At 43.0% G+C, this 23,235-nt stretch overlaps 2 protein-coding genes across 2 annotated transcripts in view; one reads left to right on the top strand and one right to left on the bottom strand. All coding sequences in view use genetic code 11, as the record gives it.

The window, feature by feature from the left end:
* The window catches only part of EGR_05357 (Late secretory pathway protein AVL9), a gene marked incomplete at both ends in the record, with an annotated part of 19,697 nt that extends 12,021 nt beyond the window's left edge, over positions 1–7,676 (bottom strand). Inside the window, 12 exons of the mRNA XM_024494606.1 lie at positions 1,274–1,427; positions 1,505–1,576; positions 1,650–1,735; positions 1,771–1,938; positions 2,811–2,859; positions 4,236–5,105; positions 5,426–5,563; positions 6,137–6,375; positions 6,462–6,625; positions 6,704–6,825; positions 6,901–7,347; positions 7,569–7,676. Of these exons, the coding sequence (XP_024350933.1) occupies positions 1,274–1,427; positions 1,505–1,576; positions 1,650–1,735; positions 1,771–1,938; positions 2,811–2,859; positions 4,236–5,105; positions 5,426–5,563; positions 6,137–6,375; positions 6,462–6,625; positions 6,704–6,825; positions 6,901–7,347; positions 7,569–7,676 (2,617 nt within the window). The remainder of the gene's footprint in view (positions 1–1,273; positions 1,428–1,504; positions 1,577–1,649; positions 1,736–1,770; positions 1,939–2,810; positions 2,860–4,235; positions 5,106–5,425; positions 5,564–6,136; positions 6,376–6,461; positions 6,626–6,703; positions 6,826–6,900; positions 7,348–7,568) is intronic.
* A 1,406-nt stretch (positions 7,677–9,082) lies between these two features.
* Positions 9,083–17,771, top strand: EGR_05356 (Transforming growth factor-beta-induced protein ig-h3; the record flags this gene model as incomplete). Its single annotated transcript, XM_024494605.1, has 16 exons — positions 9,083–9,192; positions 9,767–9,859; positions 9,947–10,074; positions 10,894–11,017; positions 11,203–11,333; positions 11,427–11,482; positions 11,577–11,798; positions 11,883–12,132; positions 12,661–12,810; positions 12,887–13,104; positions 13,204–13,340; positions 13,778–13,964; positions 14,025–14,195; positions 14,390–14,668; positions 14,912–15,006; positions 17,477–17,771. 16 exons carry the CDS (start codon positions 9,083–9,085, stop codon positions 17,769–17,771), a joined length of 2,646 nt encoding a protein of 881 aa, XP_024350932.1.
* Positions 17,772–23,235: the final 5,464 nt, after the last annotated feature.

The raw sequence follows: 23,235 nt of genomic DNA, 5'->3' as shown, positions 1-23,235 counted from the left end.
AGTTGACTGTCTGGGTGAATTGACTGACTGTGTGGCTTACTGACCGATTGACCCGTGATGGGAAGTGACATTTATGTTCTGACAAGAGTTTGGAGAATAAGCGTATCATCGATCATCCACAAACAACCCACTCTTTATTCATTCCGCACTTTCAAGCCACGCACCTCTTTCTGTCCAGAAGGCTACTTTGGGTGAGTGTGTAGGTGTGGTGCACAGCAGACGAAATGGTTTATATTAAAATTCCCGACTGAACGTCAAATAATTCCGGCCAAGATTTGCCTGATCAATGGGGTACTCCAGTACTCGATGGTGATCAAAATGAACCTCTCCAAAAACATTCAGAACTACTAAATCAGTTTGAGGAAAGTGCTGTTTTTGGCGGAAAAATACAAGACTTATTTGCGAGGCGATTTGCACATTAGAATGAGAGGTGAAAAGTGCCACTACCTCTACCACTTCCGTCTTCTCATTCCCACTTTATGGACGTCATGGTTACGATACAGACAGATAGATAGATAAGAAATAAAAGCGAGAAGGAGATGAAGGTGAGTAGATACGAGTCTAAACACCCACTTGCAAAAAACCATAGCATGTTATCATGACTCTAAGTATATTGCGCCACAGAGGATGCTATCCACATAGCAATTCCAAATCCTCCATACTAGGGCTCAGGAGCTATCAGTGACGAAATCGAAGCCCACCCCCCTCCCTTCTCACAGAAGAAAAAGCTACAGCCTGAAATGGTAAATCGAAAAATTACTTCCCACCACAAATGCCCTTCTTCACAAAGGTCTAATTTAACCCCTGCCTCTGTTGAGCGGTAGGATCAAAGAAAGAACGTTCCATTTATAGTGTCAATTAGACGGGGAGATAATTTCAAAAAGGAGAATAACTTCCCACACTGGGAGTTGTGGCTCTATTCCCTTTTTGCAAGATCTGAGACTTGGGGCAATCATCTAAAATGTCAGTAGCAATTACATAGCTCCCGGGGTCCTTTTTGAAAGCACAATTTTGGATGTTTATTTTGGATTGCTAATGTGAGATTTTGATGCTTAATCCATCAAAAAACATGTCAACCAAACAGGTGTTGAGAAGTATTCGACTGATGAATTACTTAACGCATCACAGTGCTTTCCACTCTCTACTAATCAGATTAAAGTCTCTCAAGCTCTTAATTACACAATCATTTCAAGAGGGCTTGGTATCACTTATTCCAATACGTAAAGGTAGAAAGATGGGTACTAAGTAGGGTGGAAAGTGAATGATGACTTACTTTCGTACAGTGGGGAGCAAACAGCTCTGTCTACAGCTAGTACAATATCCACAAAACCCCTTCGAAGGAGTGAGTAGCCCTCCTTACTCGATGCAGCAGCGATAAATGCGTCCGTGATGTCATCCAGTAGGCTTGATATAAGACCAAACAATGCCTGTAACACAATTTAAAAATGATCGTCTTTAACCTCCCTAGTACATTTCAGAGGGTGAAGGTCAAGAAGCAACCTACAGCGTGGGATAAGAAGACAACACTCTTTTGCACAGTGTTCCGTGTCAGATCCGGTGTTCGACTTGAGAAATCCTAGAAGAAAATTGGGATATGCTTTCACCAGAAGCAATGGAAAATAAGAAAGGACCCAACAGATCAGCTTTACTTTAGCATCAATTTGTCGATAACAAGCAACACCGAACAATGTCGTGGGTTTTAGCTCCAAGGAGGGTACAGTAAAGAAGATGGAATCTGGGAGAACAAGTGACACTTTTATCTTAGCAAACCTCTGTCAAAATTGTGAGCACCATCTGGAAGTGCCGTAGGTGGAATGCAGGTCCAAGCTGGGGGGAGATCTAGACCGGTCTCTAGCTCTGGGTATACATATTCCACAGATGTGCCCTTCTTGTGATGGAAACCGATCACAAGGACATAGCTACTCATAGCATTGGAACCTGCGAGGAGGAAAAAAAGGCACGACTGGTGTGTAGGTATGACCCAAATCGATGAGAAAATTATACCAGCAAAAGTGACTCAATATCTTTTACACATAATCAATTTCCAAATGAAATTTACCCTAAAGGCATAGCTAATAGTGAGGGGCGTTAGTGAGTATCGAGGTACTTGATACAATAACACCCTGGTGGATGACATTAATTACACTGATGTGAAAAAACTAGGGTAATAGAGGTGAAAAGTTCGCAAATTTCCATTAAAACAACACCGGTATACTGCTTTTAAAGAGGTATTTTATATGAATATGAATAAGAATTCAAATGAGATCAGCGAGTGGCAAAGAAATACAAAGACGATAAAGCACTTTAGCCATGGTAAAAAAACAGTGATTTCACCAAAATATTGCAGACAAATTTGAAATGATGCGGTTTTCCTAAATGTCCAAATGCCTAAACTTACATAACGAAGTCTAAGTGGATGATTTCAACGAAGACTGGTACCAGTATAAGTGTGTGCAAAATCATTGCGCCATATAGTCAAACCATTTAGCACAAATTGTTTTAAAGCTAAATCTAAATAGGCACTGACACTGAGTGAAACATGGAAGATTAGTTACAGTCAAAAGAATTAGGTCCAGAATTTTGCCTTTGCAAACTATCTCTGATGACAGAGTTAGGTCTACAAAATCGGAGAGCACTGTAAATCGGTGACCCAAACGCGTTGATTCAAACAACGCTTTAGCAATCGTATAAAATATCAGCACAATATAGAAATGAGATGAAAACTTGATCATGGGTGCAGTAAAAGAAACACTTGAAAAAGCTAAGTTAACGAAACAAACCTTTAAAGTTAACTTTGCTTTATAAGCTACAATTTAGCAATCCTATGTTTAGTAAGACGAACACAGGCCACTGCGGTCTCTGCGATCATGCGATTTCATATAGGCCAGAAGTTACCTTGACAACTTAAACAAATATGTTCAAAATTCTCAAAGCATACATTTATGCCTTAAAACCGCAACGTACAGATTTTTAAAAACAAAAAATACAAATTTACACTAATTTGAAAGGCACGAAAGTCATTTTTACTAACACTTAAACTTCACACTTCTTTTGGCATGTCTTTTGATAGCCCCGAAGAGAATAGCTTCACCATGTTTTCTGAGCTTGATATTTTTTAATGCCCTTTTTTTGCTTGATCTGCCAGCTAATCAATTTTTTGTCCTTTACGCAAATATTTCCACGTCCAAGTACTATGCATAAAAGCCCAATTTGTTTAATTCCGTCACTATCTTTTTATACTTGGCAAAGATTTTCTATGCCTTTTTAATTTAAAGACTTTTTGAATACTATGTCGCCATTTCACTTTGCGTTTTCAGTGCAGATAATGCCATCCATTAAAGCTAAAGAAATTCCACCATCACTTTTGCTTTTAATTTTGTTTGACTATCAGCTGTTCCAAAAAAAGGCTTTTCTGAGGCACTAGTTCTACGTAAATGCACCTGTCACACGTCATTGAGCTTTTCTAAACCTTTCACACATTGTCCTGTTTTGAACCAAATCACCCATCGCCCAGTTTGGCGCCTTCTCCTCACACTCAGGCATTTGTCGCGTCATGCGTGCTCGTTAGTATTCAGTTTGTACTTCCATTCTTCACCAATCATTCCTAGACAGTGTGGATGGTTCGGTAACCTTACAAGCCACAAACGGTCGTGAATAAGACTGTACATTCCTTGCTCTTCGTGGATGACCCTCCTTGAAGACTGCAAAGGCGTAATTTGACAGTTCTACGTTACTGATGTTGGAGGTCGTCTCCCATGGCTGCATGAAAGTCAGTTTTTTTCGGTGTGAGCTAGTCCATCAACTTGGCAGAAATTCGAGAAATAGCTAGTGAATAAGCCACCGCAACAGCTGATTTAGTTACTCAGGGAAGCCGGCCTGTCGGTGAGGCTCGATTGTTAACCAGCGGGTACCCTCTTACCCAACTATGCGGATGTTCAAGATTATTAACTCGTCCGAAAGAATAGGGTTGCATTCCATCCTAACCCAACCCTTCTGACTCAAAACCATCCACTTAAAAAAATAATTTTAATGTACATCTTTAGGGCAAAAGAATAACAGTGCTTGAAGTAGAAAAGGCAGCATTGATAGCAGAAAGAGCGATTGTCGAGATCGGATTAGAAGACGCTAGTCACTACTCCATCTAGGAAACGCTGAAAGTAAGCAAAAGTGAATTCATGAACCTGAGGCTATTTCTTATAGTCATTTCACTCATGGCCACTTCGCCCACTACTCACCGTGTAGGGCGGCACCTCAACGGTAATGCCTTTGAAGATGTCTTTGTACTCTTCCAAGTCCTGACGCTTCATATAATTGCTCTGGTCAAAAAGCGTCAGTTTTTCCAGCGCTGGGAACCAAGTCTTATAATCCCCCCTAGTTTCCATCAGCATGGCAGTCAAAAATTCCGTGTAGATGGAGGCGGAAAGGTGTTTCAAATTTGGATAACTTTGTGGAAAGTTGTGACGCGTATACCAAGAGAAGGGTTGACCACCGCGCGGGGGGTTGGAGCTGTCTCTATCTCGCAGTGTGATGCTGCTGGCATTCAGAGCGAGTCGCAGAAGCTTTGCCAGTGGAGTACTATTGATCGACAATTTTGGAATGATGAAAACGTTCAGCGATTTGAGACGAGGAAGTAGAGGAATAGGTCCTGTCAAAACCGGGGTGTTTCCAGCCCAGGAGGCGTGTGATTCAGTGGGAAAGAACTGGGTGTGTTGTAGAGTTGCCGACACACTTTCTAGGTGCTGAAACACCACCACCTTCGGGCCAGACAAGAGGTCATTAAGATCGCTGATTGAAAGGACAGTAGCGCGTAGATCCATAGAGACAAGATTTAAGGACAGCGAACCAGTAAATCGTAGGGTGTTAAGAATCTCCACGAAGAGACTGAAACCCTTTTCATCTCGCACGAGCAGATTAGATTTCTCTTCGGAGTTAGTCAACTGCCTTGTAATTTTGAGACGATTCCTCTCTGACCCCTGGGCTAGAATCACAGGGGTTGCTACCAGACCTCGCCAAGTGGGAAAGACTTGAAGACAACTCCAGCGGTCCGTAATTTGGAGGTACTTCATAATATGTTGACCAACCGCTCTTTGCGTCAAAGCTCGCAACTGGAGTAACAAAAAGAAGGTGACATTTCAGTTAGGTGGAGTGGGGGTAGGTAGGCAGGTGCAGGCACCCGAACCGTATGGGGAATGGAAAATTTAAGGAGCTTCCCTCTTCCACCCCGTTTTATGACAAGTGACAACAAGTAGTGGAAAGCAATCGATAATCAATCTAATCCCTGAGTAAAGTTGTGCCACCTTTCCTCGCCCTCGAAGGCCCACTTAACTCCCGATTATCGATTTTTCTGTCAATTATTGAATTTAACAAAGATTTGTCAACAGACAGGAAAATGAACAGTTAGGTGGGGAAAATGAGAGCGAATTACCTCACTCGAAGGGTTGCTCATGGGCCTCGAAGAAAGCAGGAAGCGGAACAGTTCACCGTAGCCACGACAAGCCACCGCCACCGCCACATGGTGCGCAGTAATCACGCGTGTACGAGAGCGAAATGTTGTCACATTCAGCTAATCAGAAGAGAGGCAAGCTCCGAATGCAGCCAATAAGGAGACTGGTAGCAGTGCTACGTGCGCACGTGCACGCGAAAGGCGGGATTACGTACTCGTTTGTATATGCGTATGTGCCTCGTAGCACAGCAGGGGAAGAGGGGAGAACCTTTTTGGCAAGGAAAAGGACAACCGAGGAAATAACAATGGTATTTTATGGACCTTATCCTTGCCCTTTCTACGTACCAGAAACGCCAAGGCTGCGACTGGTCTTTTCGAAGAAGTTGCCAAAATCAGCCCTGGAAGGCATCAATATCCCCCAGAGAAAGTAAAAGCCGAACCGCAGAATCTAACTCGTACCACCTAAAACCGATGTTATTCACGAAGCAATAAAACCACCTCAACACTTCATACGCATTTGCAAGCACATTTATTTCAAAAAATAGGTCTACCGGACACAAAAAATGAACCATTTTGTACAGCACAGCCTCAGTCGTCCATAAAAATTCGTCCCCCGATCGTCGCCCCTGATTTACTCGCCTTAGACTGTAGCATCTCTTCCCGTCGAAAGTTGGCCCTGTTTGCCTTCTTTACCCGTTGCCGTTCCCGTTTCTGCGCCTTGAGAGCAGCCTTGCGTGCTCGCTTCTCTTCTGCTGTCTCCCCCTTCAATCGGCGATGAAAATCCACTTCATCAGCAACTTCTGGTTCGTCATCGCTGCCTCTCTCACTCTCCAAGGACGAACTAATATCTACCACTTTAGTCTTCGCTGGTTTGGAGCGTGGCTTGCCTTTGGGCATGGCGAGAATTTCTGGCTCTTTTACCGTTCCGTCGTCTGCTACTAGAAATGGGGAATAATCAAGATTAATTGTTTCAAGGAAAATTAGATTCGTTTAGCGGAAGGCATACCCACTCCCTCACCTTGATGACTGGAATTAATTGTGTCCACGGTGACTTTTCCCTTGCCCACCCAGTCCCTCAGCGGGTCCTCATCTCTATCAGATTCTGACATTTCTTCCAAACGACCAAGAGTTGCCTTTTTAAGGGGGCCATCAGGACATTCCCAATCGTCAGTTTGAGGATTCCTTCAAGAACATAAAGAAAATCATAATTGTGGTTTAATTAACAATGAGTAGGCAATATTTTGTGGACATCATTGTTACCGCTTTGATATCATGAGATCGTCTGCCCGAACGGCTGACTGCAAATTCTCACTCATGACTGAGGTACCGGACATGGTTGAACGAACATCGTATCCACTCCTGGATTTTGTCACTTGCATTAGCTACGAAAAGGAAGCAAGATAATTAAGCAGTGCAGAGGAGGATGGGTTACAGAGTGATGAGGAGGGAACAATCACCTTATCAAATTGCTTTTCAAGAAGTTCTTCTCCTTCCGTCAGCGGGCGGCCCTTTCTTGCGGCAGCAGCGGCAACAGAACTTTTGCGGCCGGATACCTCGTAGAGATCTTCCATGGGCATTTCATCAGCCTCTGCACCCCACAAGTAGCGTTCCATCAAGCGTATTTTGTGAAGGGGTAGATTAGCAGTTGAGGGAATAGGTTTTTCGCCCCGAATCTCGTAGCTATCACTGGTCGTGTCATCGTCGTCATCGTCATCATTTAGGCGCATGCGCTTTCCACCCGCCAATTCGACGAAATTGTCCTCTAATTCACCTCCATCCGTTATCAACTCGTCGTCTGAGGGAATCTCAAAATCGTCGTCCACTGGATCATCCGAAACGACCATCTCAACAGCAGGAGGAGCATAATTATCCGGAATTACGGTATCTTCTTCGTTCTCAATGACCTAGTCCAAGGCAGACTTTCAAACTAGCCAGGAACTCAAACGTCAAATATAAAAGAAGTCGCACCTTAAAATTATGCACTTATTGGAAATAACAAAACACAAATAGATAGGCCGAGAACAATAATGTGCATCATTCATTCTAAAAACCAGTTATAAAAGTCAAGGCGCGATATGGTAGGCCAGAAATACCTACCGAAAAGATCACGTGCATATTCACTTACGTAGTTTGGATCCCGAACAAACTCTTCCATTGACTTCATGTGTTTCATGTAATCGTACCCATCGTCAAAAAAGACACCGTAATTATAGCATTCTGGAACACCCGTCATAAGTCTCTCTCCAAATGCCTCACCAGCCGTTCTTTTAGAGCAATACGAATTGTATTTTTGTGAACTTTTGTCTGTCTAAATGAAAAAAATGACACAAATCGTGAAACAACGAACCATTGCGGCTAGTCACATGCCGACAGCTGTTTCAAATAGGGTACGAGTTGACCTTACCCATTTGAACTATCAACAATGAAATATCACCAATAAGTTAAAAAGCTAATCTAACGAGCCAAAAGTCCTTTCCAAAATAGAAATTTTAATTAACAGCAAAATGGAGTAATAACTATTTTATTGCTAACTAAATTATATTTTTGGAATTTTTAAAGGACATTCGGTGAGCCTTTGCCTATTATATTCAGTTTCATATGGCAAACTATAATTGCAGAGTTATAGTAATTGTTGTTAGCCCTAATAAAGCCTTTTGTGGCCCTAGATTCCTCTATTCTCTCAATAACAGCTCTTCGTCAGAAACATTCCTCTTCTAACGATCGGCGTTCGCAAACACTTGCAGCAACAGCGATTAGCAAAAACTCTACTAGATCCTTATAAGCTCTTTTCGCTAGTACTTTGTTAGGCCTCCGAAATGTGATCCCTGTTGCTCTAGATGATTGTCTACTTAAAGACAGTTGATATTGTGCAGTAAGGGGTTTTTAAGAATAAGCAATGTTCGTCCCTCCCCCGGTCTCAGGTACCATTGATGCTAGAACATCCATGGAATTGGCGTAATCGGATTGCTTGGCACCTAAAAAGATCCATTTAATTACACATTTGTTGTATTATTCTTGTCTTGGTCCAATAGCAGGTGCCACATTAGAGTGCTATAGCATTTGGTCAGTGGTAGTCACATTGCCCCCGACATCCTGATGGTAAACGTATAAGATGACTCATTTTCAGTGCACCTTTTTTTGTAGTCAGCACAACATAACAGCAAAAATAAGAACAAAATACGTGCTGTTTTGAAATGCATTTGCCATAGGGGTCAAATGACGCGTATCCGACATTTATATTTTGTATTATTTACCATCAACCATTTATTCAGCAACTCTCAAACTCGACACCAGTGTCCTCAGCATCATTATTTTCATCGTCTGAAAGATCCGTGACACATTGTTGATCATGTGGAGGCGCCGATCGATGACTCAATCGTCACCAGCTTCTTTGGTTGTGATAATGTGGATTTTTCTCATCACTGACACGAACCGCCACCACACCACCTTGTCACTTTAGTCGCCTTCGGTTGTTTATACACCAATCCTACTAATGGTGGCAGGGGTGCTCTCGCCTTGTATTTATTTGCTAGAAGCAAGGAGCCAATACCAGCACACTGGCCTGATCATTACCAGTCGGTAGTAGTTGGAGGACCCCAAATTCTAAACTACTCGACGCACAGCTCTAGTGACAAGAAGATGGGAGTGGCTCTGCTCGTCCTCGCCTACATCTGCCTTTCAACGGTCACTGCGATTAGGTTTGAACAGAATCCCAGCCCACCGCAGTATGCAAAGCCTGATCAATATGGGTAGGTTAAAGTTGAATTAATTCCTTCCTTTCTCGGAATTTCTTCCGGCATATGCTACTCTTATCTTATGGTCGTGCATTTTCACAGACTCTTAAGTTGTAGTTGAAATATTGACCGTGTATTTTTTTGCCTTTTATTGAAGAAATCAACCCACGCATGAATCCCTGAATTCTCTTATTCTGTCACTTCCCCAACCTTCGAGTTATGGATTCTTTATAATACCTCCCTCTCTTCCCCCAAGTCCTCCCCGAAGCTGTCATAAGACGTGGCAACATGGCAGAATGGTTTAATGTCAAGTAATCAGAAGTGTGGAGAGTGAAGATTCCGCGTGGTCACATAACTCTTCTTCACCTTTTGAACCTTGGCCCCATCTCTCCCTAAAGGCGCTCTTCTCCTTCATTTGTAACAAGCTGATGTAAAAGTGGTGCGGGCTGCAGGTCTAGTGAGGATTTCCGAGAATCGGATGCCTCACTTATGACGGCACTGTGTAAAAACTTACTCCTTGTAAAGTCAGAATAAGGGAAATATATGTCTAGAAATCTATTTGGTACTAGCACCTACATTTCTTCAACAGCTATCGAATGTGTGCTTCCTGGCTGCTGGCTGACGGAACTCCAATCTACAGCGGTTGTGATCCCTTTAAGACCAAACGTTGTGGCAAGGAATTGTGAGTCCACCCTATTCTTCAAGTACTTCTCATTACAATCTCCCCCAATTACCTCCTCACCCATTAGCTTTGTTTCTCACTCTATAGGGAATTCGACTACAGATGCTGCAGTGGTTTCCAGCACAGTAATGAACCACTAGGCGGACCCAGCTCTAATCCCTGTGGTAAACTCATCCCTCAGTTTGACGACTGCCCATCGGTGATCGAAGAACTTGGTAGGCTTCATGGATTGCTCTCCAATAAATAATCAAATTTCATATTTACCAACTACTTAAAGTTCCGTTATCCGGAAGTATCACACATTCGTTACCTTGCGGTCTCAGGGGAAAATCAGCCACTACAAAACCGGCAAGATGTGTTGTCATTTTATGTAAGTAAAAAAACAAAATAGGGAAAAATTCTTCTTAATTACAGAACAGTCTCCAGTTTTTTCGATTTTATGCAATCAGTTATCATTTTGAATTTAAAAATCACGCGTCACGTATTAGTGACGCCGGAGGGAGACGTGAAAGAAGGCTGCCACGGCAAGTAATAAAGTAATAATCAAGGGTCCGTGTCACGTTGAATAGGATTGCACGTCATTTTTTTCCCGAAGTTGCTCTAAATTTGCCAGAGCAGAAGTGGCAAATGACTTCTTATGTAAAAGGACAAGCAAAAGGGGTGACTCAAAATACCTCCCAAATTGTATGCCCACTTACAACGAAAGTTATTGTCTGCATCACCACAATTGTTTCGTGACTGCCCCTTTTTCCTTCTCTACCCCAACGCCAACCAATTGCGTGGTGAAAATGCTGGTCAGTCACACTTGTCTAGCTTTACATCCAGTCGTGAGTCAGAATGATTCTCTATCCCTTGGAATATTATATGACAGGATATTTTGGAGAAGAAGTGGCGGTCCTGCGCATGTTCAGCTTCTCGCGGGAGTAGGCCTCCCTCAAAACGCTAATGCACAAAGTCGGCACAACCCCAAAAAAGTGGGTTTCCGTCCTATATTGCTAAACATCATTCACCCCTTGCATTTGTGTGTTGTCTAGGGTTCAGAAAGTTTGCCTCCTACTTGAAGAATTACCCTGAATTGACACAAAGGAGTGGTCAGCCCTACACCATCTTTGTGCCGCTGCCGGAAGATGGTGGAGATTTGGATCGCATCTACGGAGGGTGGGTAGATTTGATGTCATCTTTGAAGGTGTTCAGAAAGTAGAAAAATTGGAAAATCTTTTAGGACTTCTACCAGTTGTCCCTTTTTATGTTCTTTAGTCTTATGAATCGAAGAGGTTTTCTTATGGTTGGTAGACCTCACAACCTAAAAACCGTCGTTTGCCACACTACTTAAATCATTTCAGCAACACTCGGACCGTGAGTTACCATGTGGCCAAGGGTCGTCACTACGCCGACGACCTAAGAACCGGCGTCAAACTCAAGTCTATATATAACGATGAGGATATAGAGATCTCTCGCACCACCTATGGGGCAAGTTTCTCCCCTTATCTCTTGAATCAGTAAACGGGCGAAATTGGGTTACTTTCTCGTATTTTTTAATCCCAGAGCGTCAATGTCGAATGTACAGAGATCAGTCAGGCAGACATTGAATGCAAATCTGGTCTTATTCACATTATTCGTCGCGTAAGTTTGTGTCGTCACTCATTTTTCTTCCAAAAACCATCAAATTATGGGAAATTTGACACCTCCCCCCCCCCACCTTTCCCAATTTTTGCAGCCTCTGGTGCCGCGTTCCGGTCTTGGAAACTTGAACAAGAACTCTGTGATGAGTCTTTTGCAATCCAATCCAGAGACCTTTGAATTTGCCAATGCTTTACCGCAGGAGTTGCAGCAAGATTTGAGCAGAGTTGAAGGTGGTCACTTTTACACCGTCACCGCACCCACTTCCGACTCCTGGTCCAGTCTTCGTGGACGATACAACCGTGAACAACTTGAGGCTGTAAGGCACCGTCTCTGATTGGTGTGCAGTATTTTTCCCTCTCACCCGAAGATGAGCTTAGGCAGTCTGTTTCTTCATCCTCAGATTGCTGCCAGTCACGTGAGCAAAGGACTCAAGTGTACCTCGAATATAATCAAGGGGCAGCAGACATTCACCGACATGCAAGGTCAGCTAATGAAAGTAGAATGCAGTGTCAACCCGAGCAACCGGCAGGAGATACGCAAAATCACTGATGCCTGTGGTGATACGCATGAATTTGTCGACAGACAAGCGGATCTGATGGCAGCTAATGGCGTTGTTCATGTCATCCGTAGTCCGGTTATTCCCATGTCGCGTAAGTAATCGAGTTGGTCCTTAACTCATTTGACTTCGGTAAATAGTGGATCTATTGGAGCGAGTAGGATTGTTGATCAGTATCCGGTGTAGACCCAATCGGCCGAAAGAGTCAAGATCGAGTAGGTAGAAGTTGGCCTTGGTGATGTGGCACCTCCGAAGAAATGATATGCTTTGGAAACATGCACAGCGCTGTAGCGTAATTTGGAGTTCCGGGCGACTACTACTACTACTACGTAGTCTCTCGTCAGATTGGCAGGTTGTTTAAAAATTTTTTTGTGACGATTTAGCAGACGTCCTCGAATGCCTGCATGTTTTGCTAACTTTGGGCTATAGGTAGAAAAATTAAGTGGAACCTTTCAGACTCGCAAATCAGAGAGCCGTTGGTCCTATTTATGTTTCGTGTACTGAAGAATACACAATTCACTCGTAGGAAGACTAAGCGTCACAGATGTGTGACACGGTTTACGAACGTTTTATTCTACACAAGCTAAATAAGAAGACTTACGTATGTCTCGTTGGTTTGCAGAGTTGACGCTGAAGGACTTAATGGATCGTCCAGAATGCGCCAAGTATCAAAACATTGACAAGTTCATCGATGTGCTTCGTGAATGCGATCTTTATATGGATGATGCGAGCCAGTATGCAGTAATTGCACCAGAAAACTCAGCCTTCGATTGTGAGTTACTTCCAGAAATTTAAGCCAGTGGAAAGAAGTGATAAGCTAACGTCTTCTCATGGTCTTCTCGTTGCAGGGTGGAGTGGATACGCACAGTTCAGACCGGAGTACCAACGTTTTCAGGTAGATAAGGAGTACCGTTGTGAGGTGGCTCGCTACCACATTGTGAAGCACAATGGAAACTTGGCAAATATTCAAGATTTTTCGGGACATACAGATGGTCATCGGTCGAATAATCGCAACAACTATCTCTATGAGACGACGTATTTTACAAAGGGGAAAATGGGTTCCACGGTGAGTAGATGGAGGTGGCAATATAAGGGTTAATCTGTTTATTCATTCTCTTACCCACGAATTTTATCCATCCATTTTACACTTTTTTTCTTCCTTTAGCTCAACTGGCACTACTCGCCAGTGAACAACCTTCAACCCCTCAAACTGAAAAATACATCCATTTACAAGACCTCGAGAATTAATGTCATGCCGGAGAAGAATATCACCAACATTCTTGAGGAGCGAAAAGACTTCTCGTGAGTTGTCTCCTTACTTCTGTTAGGATTGTTGTATAAAAGCACTTTTAATTTTTTTATTAATAGCAGCTATTCTCCTCAAAATTATTATTTTTTGTTTTAAAACCCTCACTTTTTGATTCCATATTAAAAAGAAGACAAATAATTATTATGAGAAAAACTTTCAAAATTGATTGTCAACCAATAACATTACTTGATAACCACCTTTGCTATAGAAATAAAGCAATATATGCTTTTGATTAATGAATACACCTCACCAATCAGCTACTCAACCAATCAGTGAGCAGTCTTCATTTCGCGCTCATCTATTACCAATCAATAATCTGCTGCGGAGAATTGATCGCGCATTCTAACCAATAGGAAAGTAGCGGATGCTTTGACACACCTAAGGACAAAAAAGCTCCTATTTATCAAGCCCTTTCTTTTTCCCCTAATAGTCACACCAACAGCATCACCAAAATCGCCGAAATGGAAGAATATGTGTTCAAAAAGAAGGCACCCAAAAATCTCTACCTCGTCACCACTGACGAGGGATGGATTGATCCGCGTTCGAGGCAGTTAAGCAAAAAATTGGTCAGTCCCGAGCTGGCTCGTTATGAAGGTCACGCAACTCTTGCTGAAAATGTAAGTCTATGCAGCTGTCAAAAAAGGCAACGATTTAACCGCACTATTTTTACTCTCTAGTTCGCCAAGCTTAACCACGTGCCTTTGTACCTATGGGGTGGTGACATAGGCTACTTTGAGAAGAACTCAGTTCACCGATTTATGTCTTCTGCGGGTGTCGAACTCATCTTCTGGATGGATGACAAGGGCACCATGAGGATCGGGTATGATGAATTGCCAAAAAGTGAATGGGTAGGTCTACCTTGTCACCTCATTTGGTACGATTTGCCTGATAACACAAATAGGTGGCTGAAGTTGTTTATTTACGTCAGACGTAAATCACCAACATAATGTTGCTCACAACTCGTTAGTTTATCTACATTTTGTTGATGCTTTCCTTGGCCTAGTGAAATTCTACACCACTATTGTTCACCTCTTCCCCCTAGCCCAAAGTGGTTGAATACAACCTCCCAGGAAGAGACGGAATAGTCTGGGCTCTGGACGGTTTTCTACGATGTCCGAACAAACTGTGTGCACTACAACTGGAAGATAAGGACACCTATACCTTCTACACTGCTGCTTGTCTCACCTCTGACCTAGAAGGCGAAGTAGACGTGAAGAGGGCCTTCTCCTCAAAACCGACAGAGATAGCTAAACGGCATCCGACCCAGTGTTTAGTCATCAAACAGGGTGAAGTTACCACAGTTAAGGACATCTTTGAGGACGTGCCAATGGCGGGTCATGAACACTAACAATTCTTACCCATATTTGCCTTCTGTTTCACCCTTATCCCTTGATTTGTTTTCCCGTCTTCCTCAATGTTTGCTTGCATTTCGATGCGCAAAGCTTGTTCACTTGTCATCGGCAAAGCGACATCCTCTTAATCGCAGGTCTTGCTTATCTCGCGGGAAGAGGAAGTTAAGTAGGTGATAAATCGCATCTCAGGCAAGTGTATTCCCTTATCACAGAATATGTCAGAGCCCAGTAATGCAAAGTACGATGATGAGACTGCTCGTCTATCGGCGGCTGGACTTTTGACTGCCAGAAGGCGGATCGCGTGTCCGTAAACTGGAACAATTTCGGCCGCGGAACCACGTCCCTGACGCTTATTACTGAGAACGTATTAACCCCGGATCCTGAACTCCTCATAGGTGCATAGCTAACATATTAGATGACCGATTGTTCCCCTAGGAGGCTTTTTCTTTAACCCCTTCAAGGTGACTTAAGTACCTAGACTTCAGGTGCCATTTCCGGTTTGGCCCTGGTCAAGGGGTTTGCTTATCATCAGACCGATGAAGCGAATAGCCTCCTGAATGACTGGCTTACTGTAGTGAATAAATTTTTGCGTCAGACTACATATTACCTCTCCTAAACGCGCACACGATCCGGATGTTTACCTTTAGAGGACAAAAAAACGTTTGATCTCTATTATTTGGCTCGTTCGTTTGCGACTGCATTGCGATGTAAACATACACGAGGGAATCCAAGATGTCCAGTATCTTATTTGTACGGCATTGTAAAAAAGGAAAAAAGGTTGTCGCCCCAATAGCAAATAAGTCAAAGCGAATAATTTTCCACAGAAAGGGAGAAAAGAAAAGTCGTTCGTGGTGACTCGCGTAATGGAAAGAAATTTGTGCCTAGTAGTAATGCGTGACCCCAAAATGTTGTCACGATTTATCTGCGTAAAGGCTTTCTTCAATGCCTAGGTGTAACTATTTGTATGGATTTGTAAAGTCGTCCAATTATATATGTGGATGCATTATAAAACCTCAATGTAAGTTGGTCTGTCGGTACTGTACGGCAGCCCTCATTGGGCTCTCTTCTACTTCCCTCCCCCCTTTTACCCCCACCTTCGTGTTGATTGGGTTAACTTGTTGGATGTGATTGGCCTTCTTCTGCTTCACGGATTGCGGTCGGGTGGATTCCAAAGCAAGCTAAGCTTCTCGTTGGAGATAAGTTGCGCACTGATTTTAATGATTTATGCATTGTAAAACGCCCCCTGAAGGACTTGTTGGTATTTCCTTATGTATGCAGTGTCTTATCTCATTATCCCATGTCACGAAATTCCACCTCTTACTGTGGAATATCGCTCCACAATTGGGAGTCGGCATGCTCACCAAAAATTTTATACCCCAGTAACTTTGCCTTGGAACACATTAGTTTGTCTCAATGGTCATCTATGGTCTCTTCTATTGCAATTTTTCTTGCTGAAATTGACTTGGAATGTTGCAAGCTTCCTGTGTGTATCACAGTGGTGAAATTCCAATAATTCAATCTTTAAAATAGCAAGAAATCACTACACTAATTGTTATATATTAGCTTTTAAGTTTTTTAAAAGTTTATTTGTATTTCAAGATCACGTCTTATTTTTGAAGGAAATCAATATGTAATTACCTTATTTGAACCCGTACATCAGGGAATCCTTCTCAAGCTGCCTTATTAATACAACGAAATAGTTTGGTTCAGAGGATCTACTGATAAATTTTCAGTAGCTTGTAATTCATAATAAAAGTTAAATTAGTCACATTTTGGAAATAAAATTATTAGAAAAATAGAACTTTTACGCGGTTTCATGACGCTTTCAAAATGACGTAAAATATAAAATTTATGATTTACTGATACAAAAAGTGGTCGTAATTAGGAGTTGTTAAACTTTAAGGCTAAAAGCATGTTGGACGTGAGGCCTGCTGAAAGAAGAATGCCCTCAAAGACATGCAATTATTTAGCCTTGTTTACTGCCTATTAAAACAGTTGCAACATATTTTGCGAGACCAGTCCATCGGTCACTGTACACACACAAATGTTTAAATCATCTTAAGGTAGAAGTTTGTTACACACGGTTGAATGTGCCCTATGTTACAACTACGTAGAGGCCGTGCAGGTTTGTGTATTCTGCTGTCGATGGGTGGTACCTTAAGGGTGTTTGAAAATTTACCTTAAAGATTGGATGACACAATTACATCCACCTCATCAGCATCTCACCTCGCGAACACAAGCAGCCCACCACTTCTAACTTATAAAGCCCGCGTCAATTGAAGGCCTTCGCCTCCTTTTTAGGCAGATTTCTGCTTTAAAAATTTAACACACTGAGTTTGGTGGGAGAATTTAACAGAATGTCTGTTTGTAAATTGACTACTTGCCTTGACAACTGATGCTTGGTGTGTCCACAAAAGCCCTGCTGTCAAGGGAATGGTATGAGGCGGTAGACTGAAGAGACCACAAAGGTGTCAAAATTTATTTTAAATACCCTTTTTGACGGCACTTTTGCCTTATCAGTAAAACACACCGCTAGAGATGGATGAAAGGAGGGAGGGAGGGACGGATACGGGATGGATAGATGGATACAAGATTGACTGATAGATTGATGGATTTTGCGAATAAATGATTGACTAAGAGTAGAGTAGTGTGATTGGACACCGTCGTGGATGGATCTATGGCTTAAAGATTGAACACGACTTCCAAATCTTCCACTATTCTCATTTTCAACAAGCAGAGAAAATCATTTAGACAGAGGCATTGTAACCAACCCCTAGACCATGTCCCCAGGGACTTGCACTGCATCGCAGCCAGGGTGGACGTGCTCTTTATCCCTCCATCCCGTCGATGTCCCATTTCCCTGTCGCCTACCAGATGGTCAGCCCTTACGTGATGTTTGGCGGCTATTGTGCAGCCGCATGTTCGTTTTCACTCTCATCTCTCTCCACGCCCTCGGCTCCCTTCCCTTCTACCCTACTGTACACCACAAAGCAACCCTCCGAAACAATAGCCATTGTGCTCAAAAACATCGAGCTTGAAAACGGCAAATGTGGCCTTCAACGATGTGACTAGGCGCTCGACTTGGCAATCCAGAGAAGACTCCTAAAAGGTCTTCGTGACAGGTGCACAAGGCGAGGATGTTTGGGAGCTCCTGACTCGCATGGCAGATACCGCCCTCTAATTTATTTTGGAACAGCATGCTTGGAGCTTCAAAGTCTACAAAATGACATGACATGATTGTATCGAATAGGAAGCACCAAAACGGTGGAAACTCATCAAAGTGGGGGGATGGAAAGGGAAAAATGGAAATACAAACTTAAATTGAAGTCTTGCTTCGTTACAAGTAATGGAGTGAAAGACCACCTTTGAATGATCCATTCAAGAATGTGTCACTAACTGATTGAAAGTATGAAGAATACAGCCCCTTTCCTCTCCCGTAGCCCCTACTTCACTCCAATTGCCTTCTTCACCAAACGATCCGGCACTAATCCCAAGAAGTTACTAGGATCTAGAAATAGTCAAGGCAGATGGGTAGAGAAAAGGAAGCATCTTCGTGGGCCCCACACACCCTCGCGTTCCCTAGAATATCCTTCGATTTTAGAAGAACGATTGATTAACAAAATAGCCCCGTTGGAGAATAGGAAGTGATCTTAAAGGGCATAAAAAGCTCTCACTTGTCAACTTATTTTCAAGTCGCCTCAACAAACTCTACTAATTGAAGCTTTGGCATCCTGTTTACCTCATCATGTTGTGAGCGTACTTTGAGGGAAATATACCTCACTTTGGAAGACTAAAAGATCCGCCTATACTCACTTTACAGCCCCGATTCACCCACCTTAGCAGTGGAGGAAATGATCTCCCCAGGAGGAGCATCCACGCTACTCTAAGAACGCGTACATCTTCTCGTTGTCATGGTAAATCACTTTGTGATCACTGACCTCGAGGATAGGTAGGTGACAGCATTGAAACCTTAATGATTCGTCTTTCGCAGGTCATCCCTACTGCAAAGAAATGGAATTCTTTCTTCAACACTACAGGCACGGAAAGCACAAACCAAAGATCTCTCCTACAAGTCAGAAAGATCATGAATGCTGACTAAAAGTGGGTAAAAGTATTAAAGAGGTATTTTTTGAATCAAAACCACAGAAGTGTTGCTGTTAAAGACGCCTATCCACACATCGAGGGGTAATTCAGACTCCGAGGTCATACAATTTAAGACCTCGCCAAAAATTCACTAAATAAATTAATGAAGATAATTTCCCGTCGATTTTTAGCAGATCTTAGAACGTACTTCTACTGATTTTGGTACACCAGCTCTACCTGCCTCCCAAAATGCGGCTCTCCTCTGTATCCCTCCTCTCTTAGCTTAAAATTTTCCTCTCTTTCCAGCCCGTGTGCGTGAGTACGTCACTGCTCCAGAGACCGGTTCTGAGTCATCTTGCACAGCAGGATACAAATATTTTGCCCACCCCGTCTCCATCCCCACCGGGGTTTGGAGCTCCAGAGACGAGGACTGAAAGAGGGGAAGAAGGGCGGGGGAGCAAGGTGTCATTCTACCAGTGTGTACCACCCCACTTGGGACTAACGAGCATAGTGGTGGCGGTGGTGAGAATGGGGCTATGAGTAGGAGAATAGGGTAAGGAGAGGAGGAAGGGGGAAGGGAAAGAGCACATGCATTCTGTTGCTGCCTTGCAGAACAATTGGTGGCAGGGAGAAGAAGGGGGCAATCGAGGCAAGGTGAAGGGAGAATGGGCCTGTGTCAGGGGAAGAAAACAGTTCCTACCCCCTTTCCTCGTATTGTTTGACTTTTTTACTAAACTACTTTGAGTGATCGTTGTAAGGTGTCTACTGGTTGCTGCAGTTAAGCTGATTTTCAAGGCCCAACATCCTCAAATATCCCCAAAATGGTGACTGGATATTAATAAAATGGTAGTGTTGGCAGTCAGAGGTGGAAGGGTACTGTGATTTTAGCGTCCACTACTGGCCTTTCAATAAAGGCCGCCACGTTTCAGCGAGTAATGTGCATGTGGAAGCGGGACTCTTGAAAATGCCGGAGTCCCCTTTATCTCATTCCTATTACACCTCTAATAAGGTGTGCAAATGCCTTCTATCCCATCTGAAAACCTCTCATTTTGGTAATAAAATAGGAGTAATTCGTATGTGGAACGGTTGTGCGTGCATTAGAGGCGTATCTAAATGTAATGGTTCCTCGTTCACACCCTTGATAGTCGAGCTCCAGTAAATGGAATGTCTTATCCTGGAGAATCTATGCCCAACTTGTTGCACATCAAAAGTAATTGTGACAAATAGACAGATAACCTGGTCTGGCAGAGCTCAAACGTATCGACAACTCCACACCGACACCTTCCAGACATCAGTTATTTTACTTGGCGATTGTGCAACTCTCGCTTCGTAAGAGGTCCCTATTTGACTTGAACGAGGAAAATGGGTTAACCACATGCGCAATAAATTGTGAATTCTAAATAAGCAGTAGGTGCCTACTCTAAGGAGGTAACAGAAGATAGAGGTGGAGAGATAGAGAGATTAAAGGCGAGGGGGAAAAGGTTAGGGAAGAGGGAGTTAATTTACGCTTCATTGCTCCTCCTGCCTGACTCCAAAGTGGGTCAGTGGATGGGACATCTGCCGTACTGAATGGGGAAGTCTGAGTAGCCTAGAATCACACTCGCACACACATGGACACACACAATTTCCCCCAGGTTATTGAAGAATTCTCCCCCAATTGTACCCATTTAGCAGCCTTATTGGTAGACAACTTCAAATTGAAAAAAAAAGACTATCATTCCTCAATTCAGAGAATTGAGGAGAAAATATGACGCTTTTGTACACAAAAGGGCAAGACAATAAATATATATGTGAAGGGAAATTATGTAGAAGGGATGGAATGCTACTTATAAGTAGGAAGTAGACTATGCTGGCATTGTAAAATTAAACCGTTTGGAGTGAGGTAGTCCCCAATTTGACCCCCAAAGAAAACCTTGAAGCAATCATATTACAAAAGTAGGGAAGAAATGGAAAGCTAGATGGAGGGCAAATCGTGGAGGTCAGAAGTAATCCACATTCTTAGCTAAGTTCTGGGCGCTTTCACCCACCTTACCTCGGAGATGATGGACACAAAGTGAGTTGCCATGGTAGCAGAATGAAGCCCAACTTCTTGGATCAGTAAAAAGGCATCTGGTAAATGGGACGCATATTCCTTACTGCCAGGGTGGGTGGATTGCAGGTGTGAAGGGAGTATAATCTGAACTATTTAATCCACCATAATCCACCTCAAAACCCCCTTTGCCGACTTTGCAGTAACCGGTGATCAAGTCAACACAATCTGGTGATTGGATTTAGTGATTGTTGTTGGAACGACTTGGTGAAGTGGCTTTAAGAATTTTTTTGTTTCGGCTTGATTTGAACCGTTTCTTATAGCTTCAGTACGCTTCAGTGGGGTAAGGTGTGGCAGAGTGGGGTAGAGTGAGGTAAGATAGAGTACGGAACCCCTCATTGTATTCTCCACCCTTTTTCTGCCATCCCCAGCGCACTCTGATCTTCACCACCATCAGTTTGGTAAATTTACCCTACCAAAATGAAAAAATTGATGTGATGTGATTAAATTGGAGGTTCCAAAGCGGACGACGTAACTCTAGGTCAAGTCGGTTGTTCAGCGTTTGGAGGGATGTGATAAAACGAAAGCAGAAAGCAATGTAAGGGAATGGGGTAATGGGGGCGTAATGAAGGCACGCGTCTCCACATTTCCTGAAAACTGCTGGTAATGTATGTGTGGGTGCGTATGTGGACACCCGCAGATCCACTTGCTTACCAGAACTTCCCTTTTTAAGGTCATACGGCTTAAATGTGTGTAAGAAGTACTTCTCTAGGAAAATCAACTAGGATTAAGGTATCAACTCTAAAAAGGCGTTTCTTCTTGTCAACGCAAGTACTTATACTACACGCATCAAAGTCTTTCCCACCCAGAGGAAGACTTTATACAAAATTTCGGGGATTCGGGAGAAAGTGGTACTGCCTCAACCGCATCTTTTGCCTTCCCCCTTCCCTGGGGAATAACGACTAATTTTTCTTGATATTGCAATTTGACAGTGAAGGGTGACTAGGCTTGCGGGGTTTTTAGGCAAAATACATAGGTTTGGGGGATAAAATTGACAACAGCTCTGGGTCTGGTTAAAGAACTTCATGGATTGTAAAGGACACCTAATTTATTTATCAAAAAGGCGCGAAATTATTCATCTACCTTATAAGTGGTAATTCTCTCCCTCTTCGCAGCCTAAATATGCCAACTAATGAGCCACTCTTGACTCAAGGGAGGGATATAAAGGTAGATTTGAGGTTATTGAGAGCTTGCAACAGCCTTATAATACACTTTGCTCTGACGGCTGATGTGTTTGTAAGTAGTATGTACTATTAGGTCAAAATTTTTTCACATTTGGGGTTGCGCTAACTCATAACAAAGCCTGATTCCTGGAAGATGTTAATGCGAGCAAATTGCGACCCACAGAGGCGTGACAATGCTACAGCTGCTTCTATCAAACAAACTGGCGCGTGGTCCACCATCTTCTCCATGTGCTCGCGTACACACGCACACACGAGGGGACAGGGGTGCGAGGGCGTGGGGGCGCGGACGCTTGCGCGCACACGTGAAAAACAAAGTGAGTGTGTGTGTGGTGTAACGAATTTATGGTCGCATCTGGGGAGCATGAGTCGCGGACCGGACTGATGAGTACGGTGTGGGGATTGGTGGGTGGGGTATTAACAGGTAAAATTCCCACTGTAGCGAAATAATGAGTTTAGCTGCCCATGCTGCTGCTGATGCTGCTGCTGCTACCCATACTGACTCTGTTGACGACGCTTAAAAGTTATGCTTCACCCCCTAAATGATATGCATCATTGAAATCGTATTGTCTGCACACCTACAGACGTGGATAGACATGCGCTTCGATATACGTCCTGTCAAATGACAAGCGAAGTGACTTCATGGGTTAAGGGAAGGGTAAAATTCATGTTTTTGACACATATATGAACAGGATTGACCTGTGTGATGGTTAACAACGCTTTTTACCATCAAAATGGGGAAAAATTCATTCTCGATTTTCAGCAAAATTGTATTTTTTGCCCTGATTGATAATTAGCTGATTGAAGTACAATTGTGTCCAACTATGGACTTTATTTTGGCGTGATTTAATGATTTTTTCTTTAACCCTCCCTTTCCAGAGTCTGGGACTTCTGTTTTAGGGGCACGGCTTGAAAGAAGGTGACAACAACCATCAACGCATCCTTCCGTACTGGTGTGCCGCTTTGCGGGGCTTCGTGGCAGACTTGAGGTGGTGCACTGGTAGAAATTACAAGGCGATCTATTTTACTAATACTGAAAAGAAAGAATTTACTGTAAATTACTGGCTTGAAAAAGACTAAGGAAAGTGGCGCTGGAGAAATCACACCCACTTTTAACATCTACACACGGGACTAAGTCCTTCAAGGAGAGAAGTTAAAACAGGATCATGGAAATGCAAGAATG

This window comes from Echinococcus granulosus, assembly GCF_000524195.1.
Source record: "Echinococcus granulosus chromosome Unknown EG_S00039, whole genome shotgun sequence".
NCBI classification, from domain to species: domain Eukaryota; kingdom Metazoa; phylum Platyhelminthes; class Cestoda; order Cyclophyllidea; family Taeniidae; genus Echinococcus; species Echinococcus granulosus.
The sequence above is the reverse complement of the archived record's forward strand: the minus strand, read 5'-3'. Positions and strand labels throughout refer to the sequence as shown.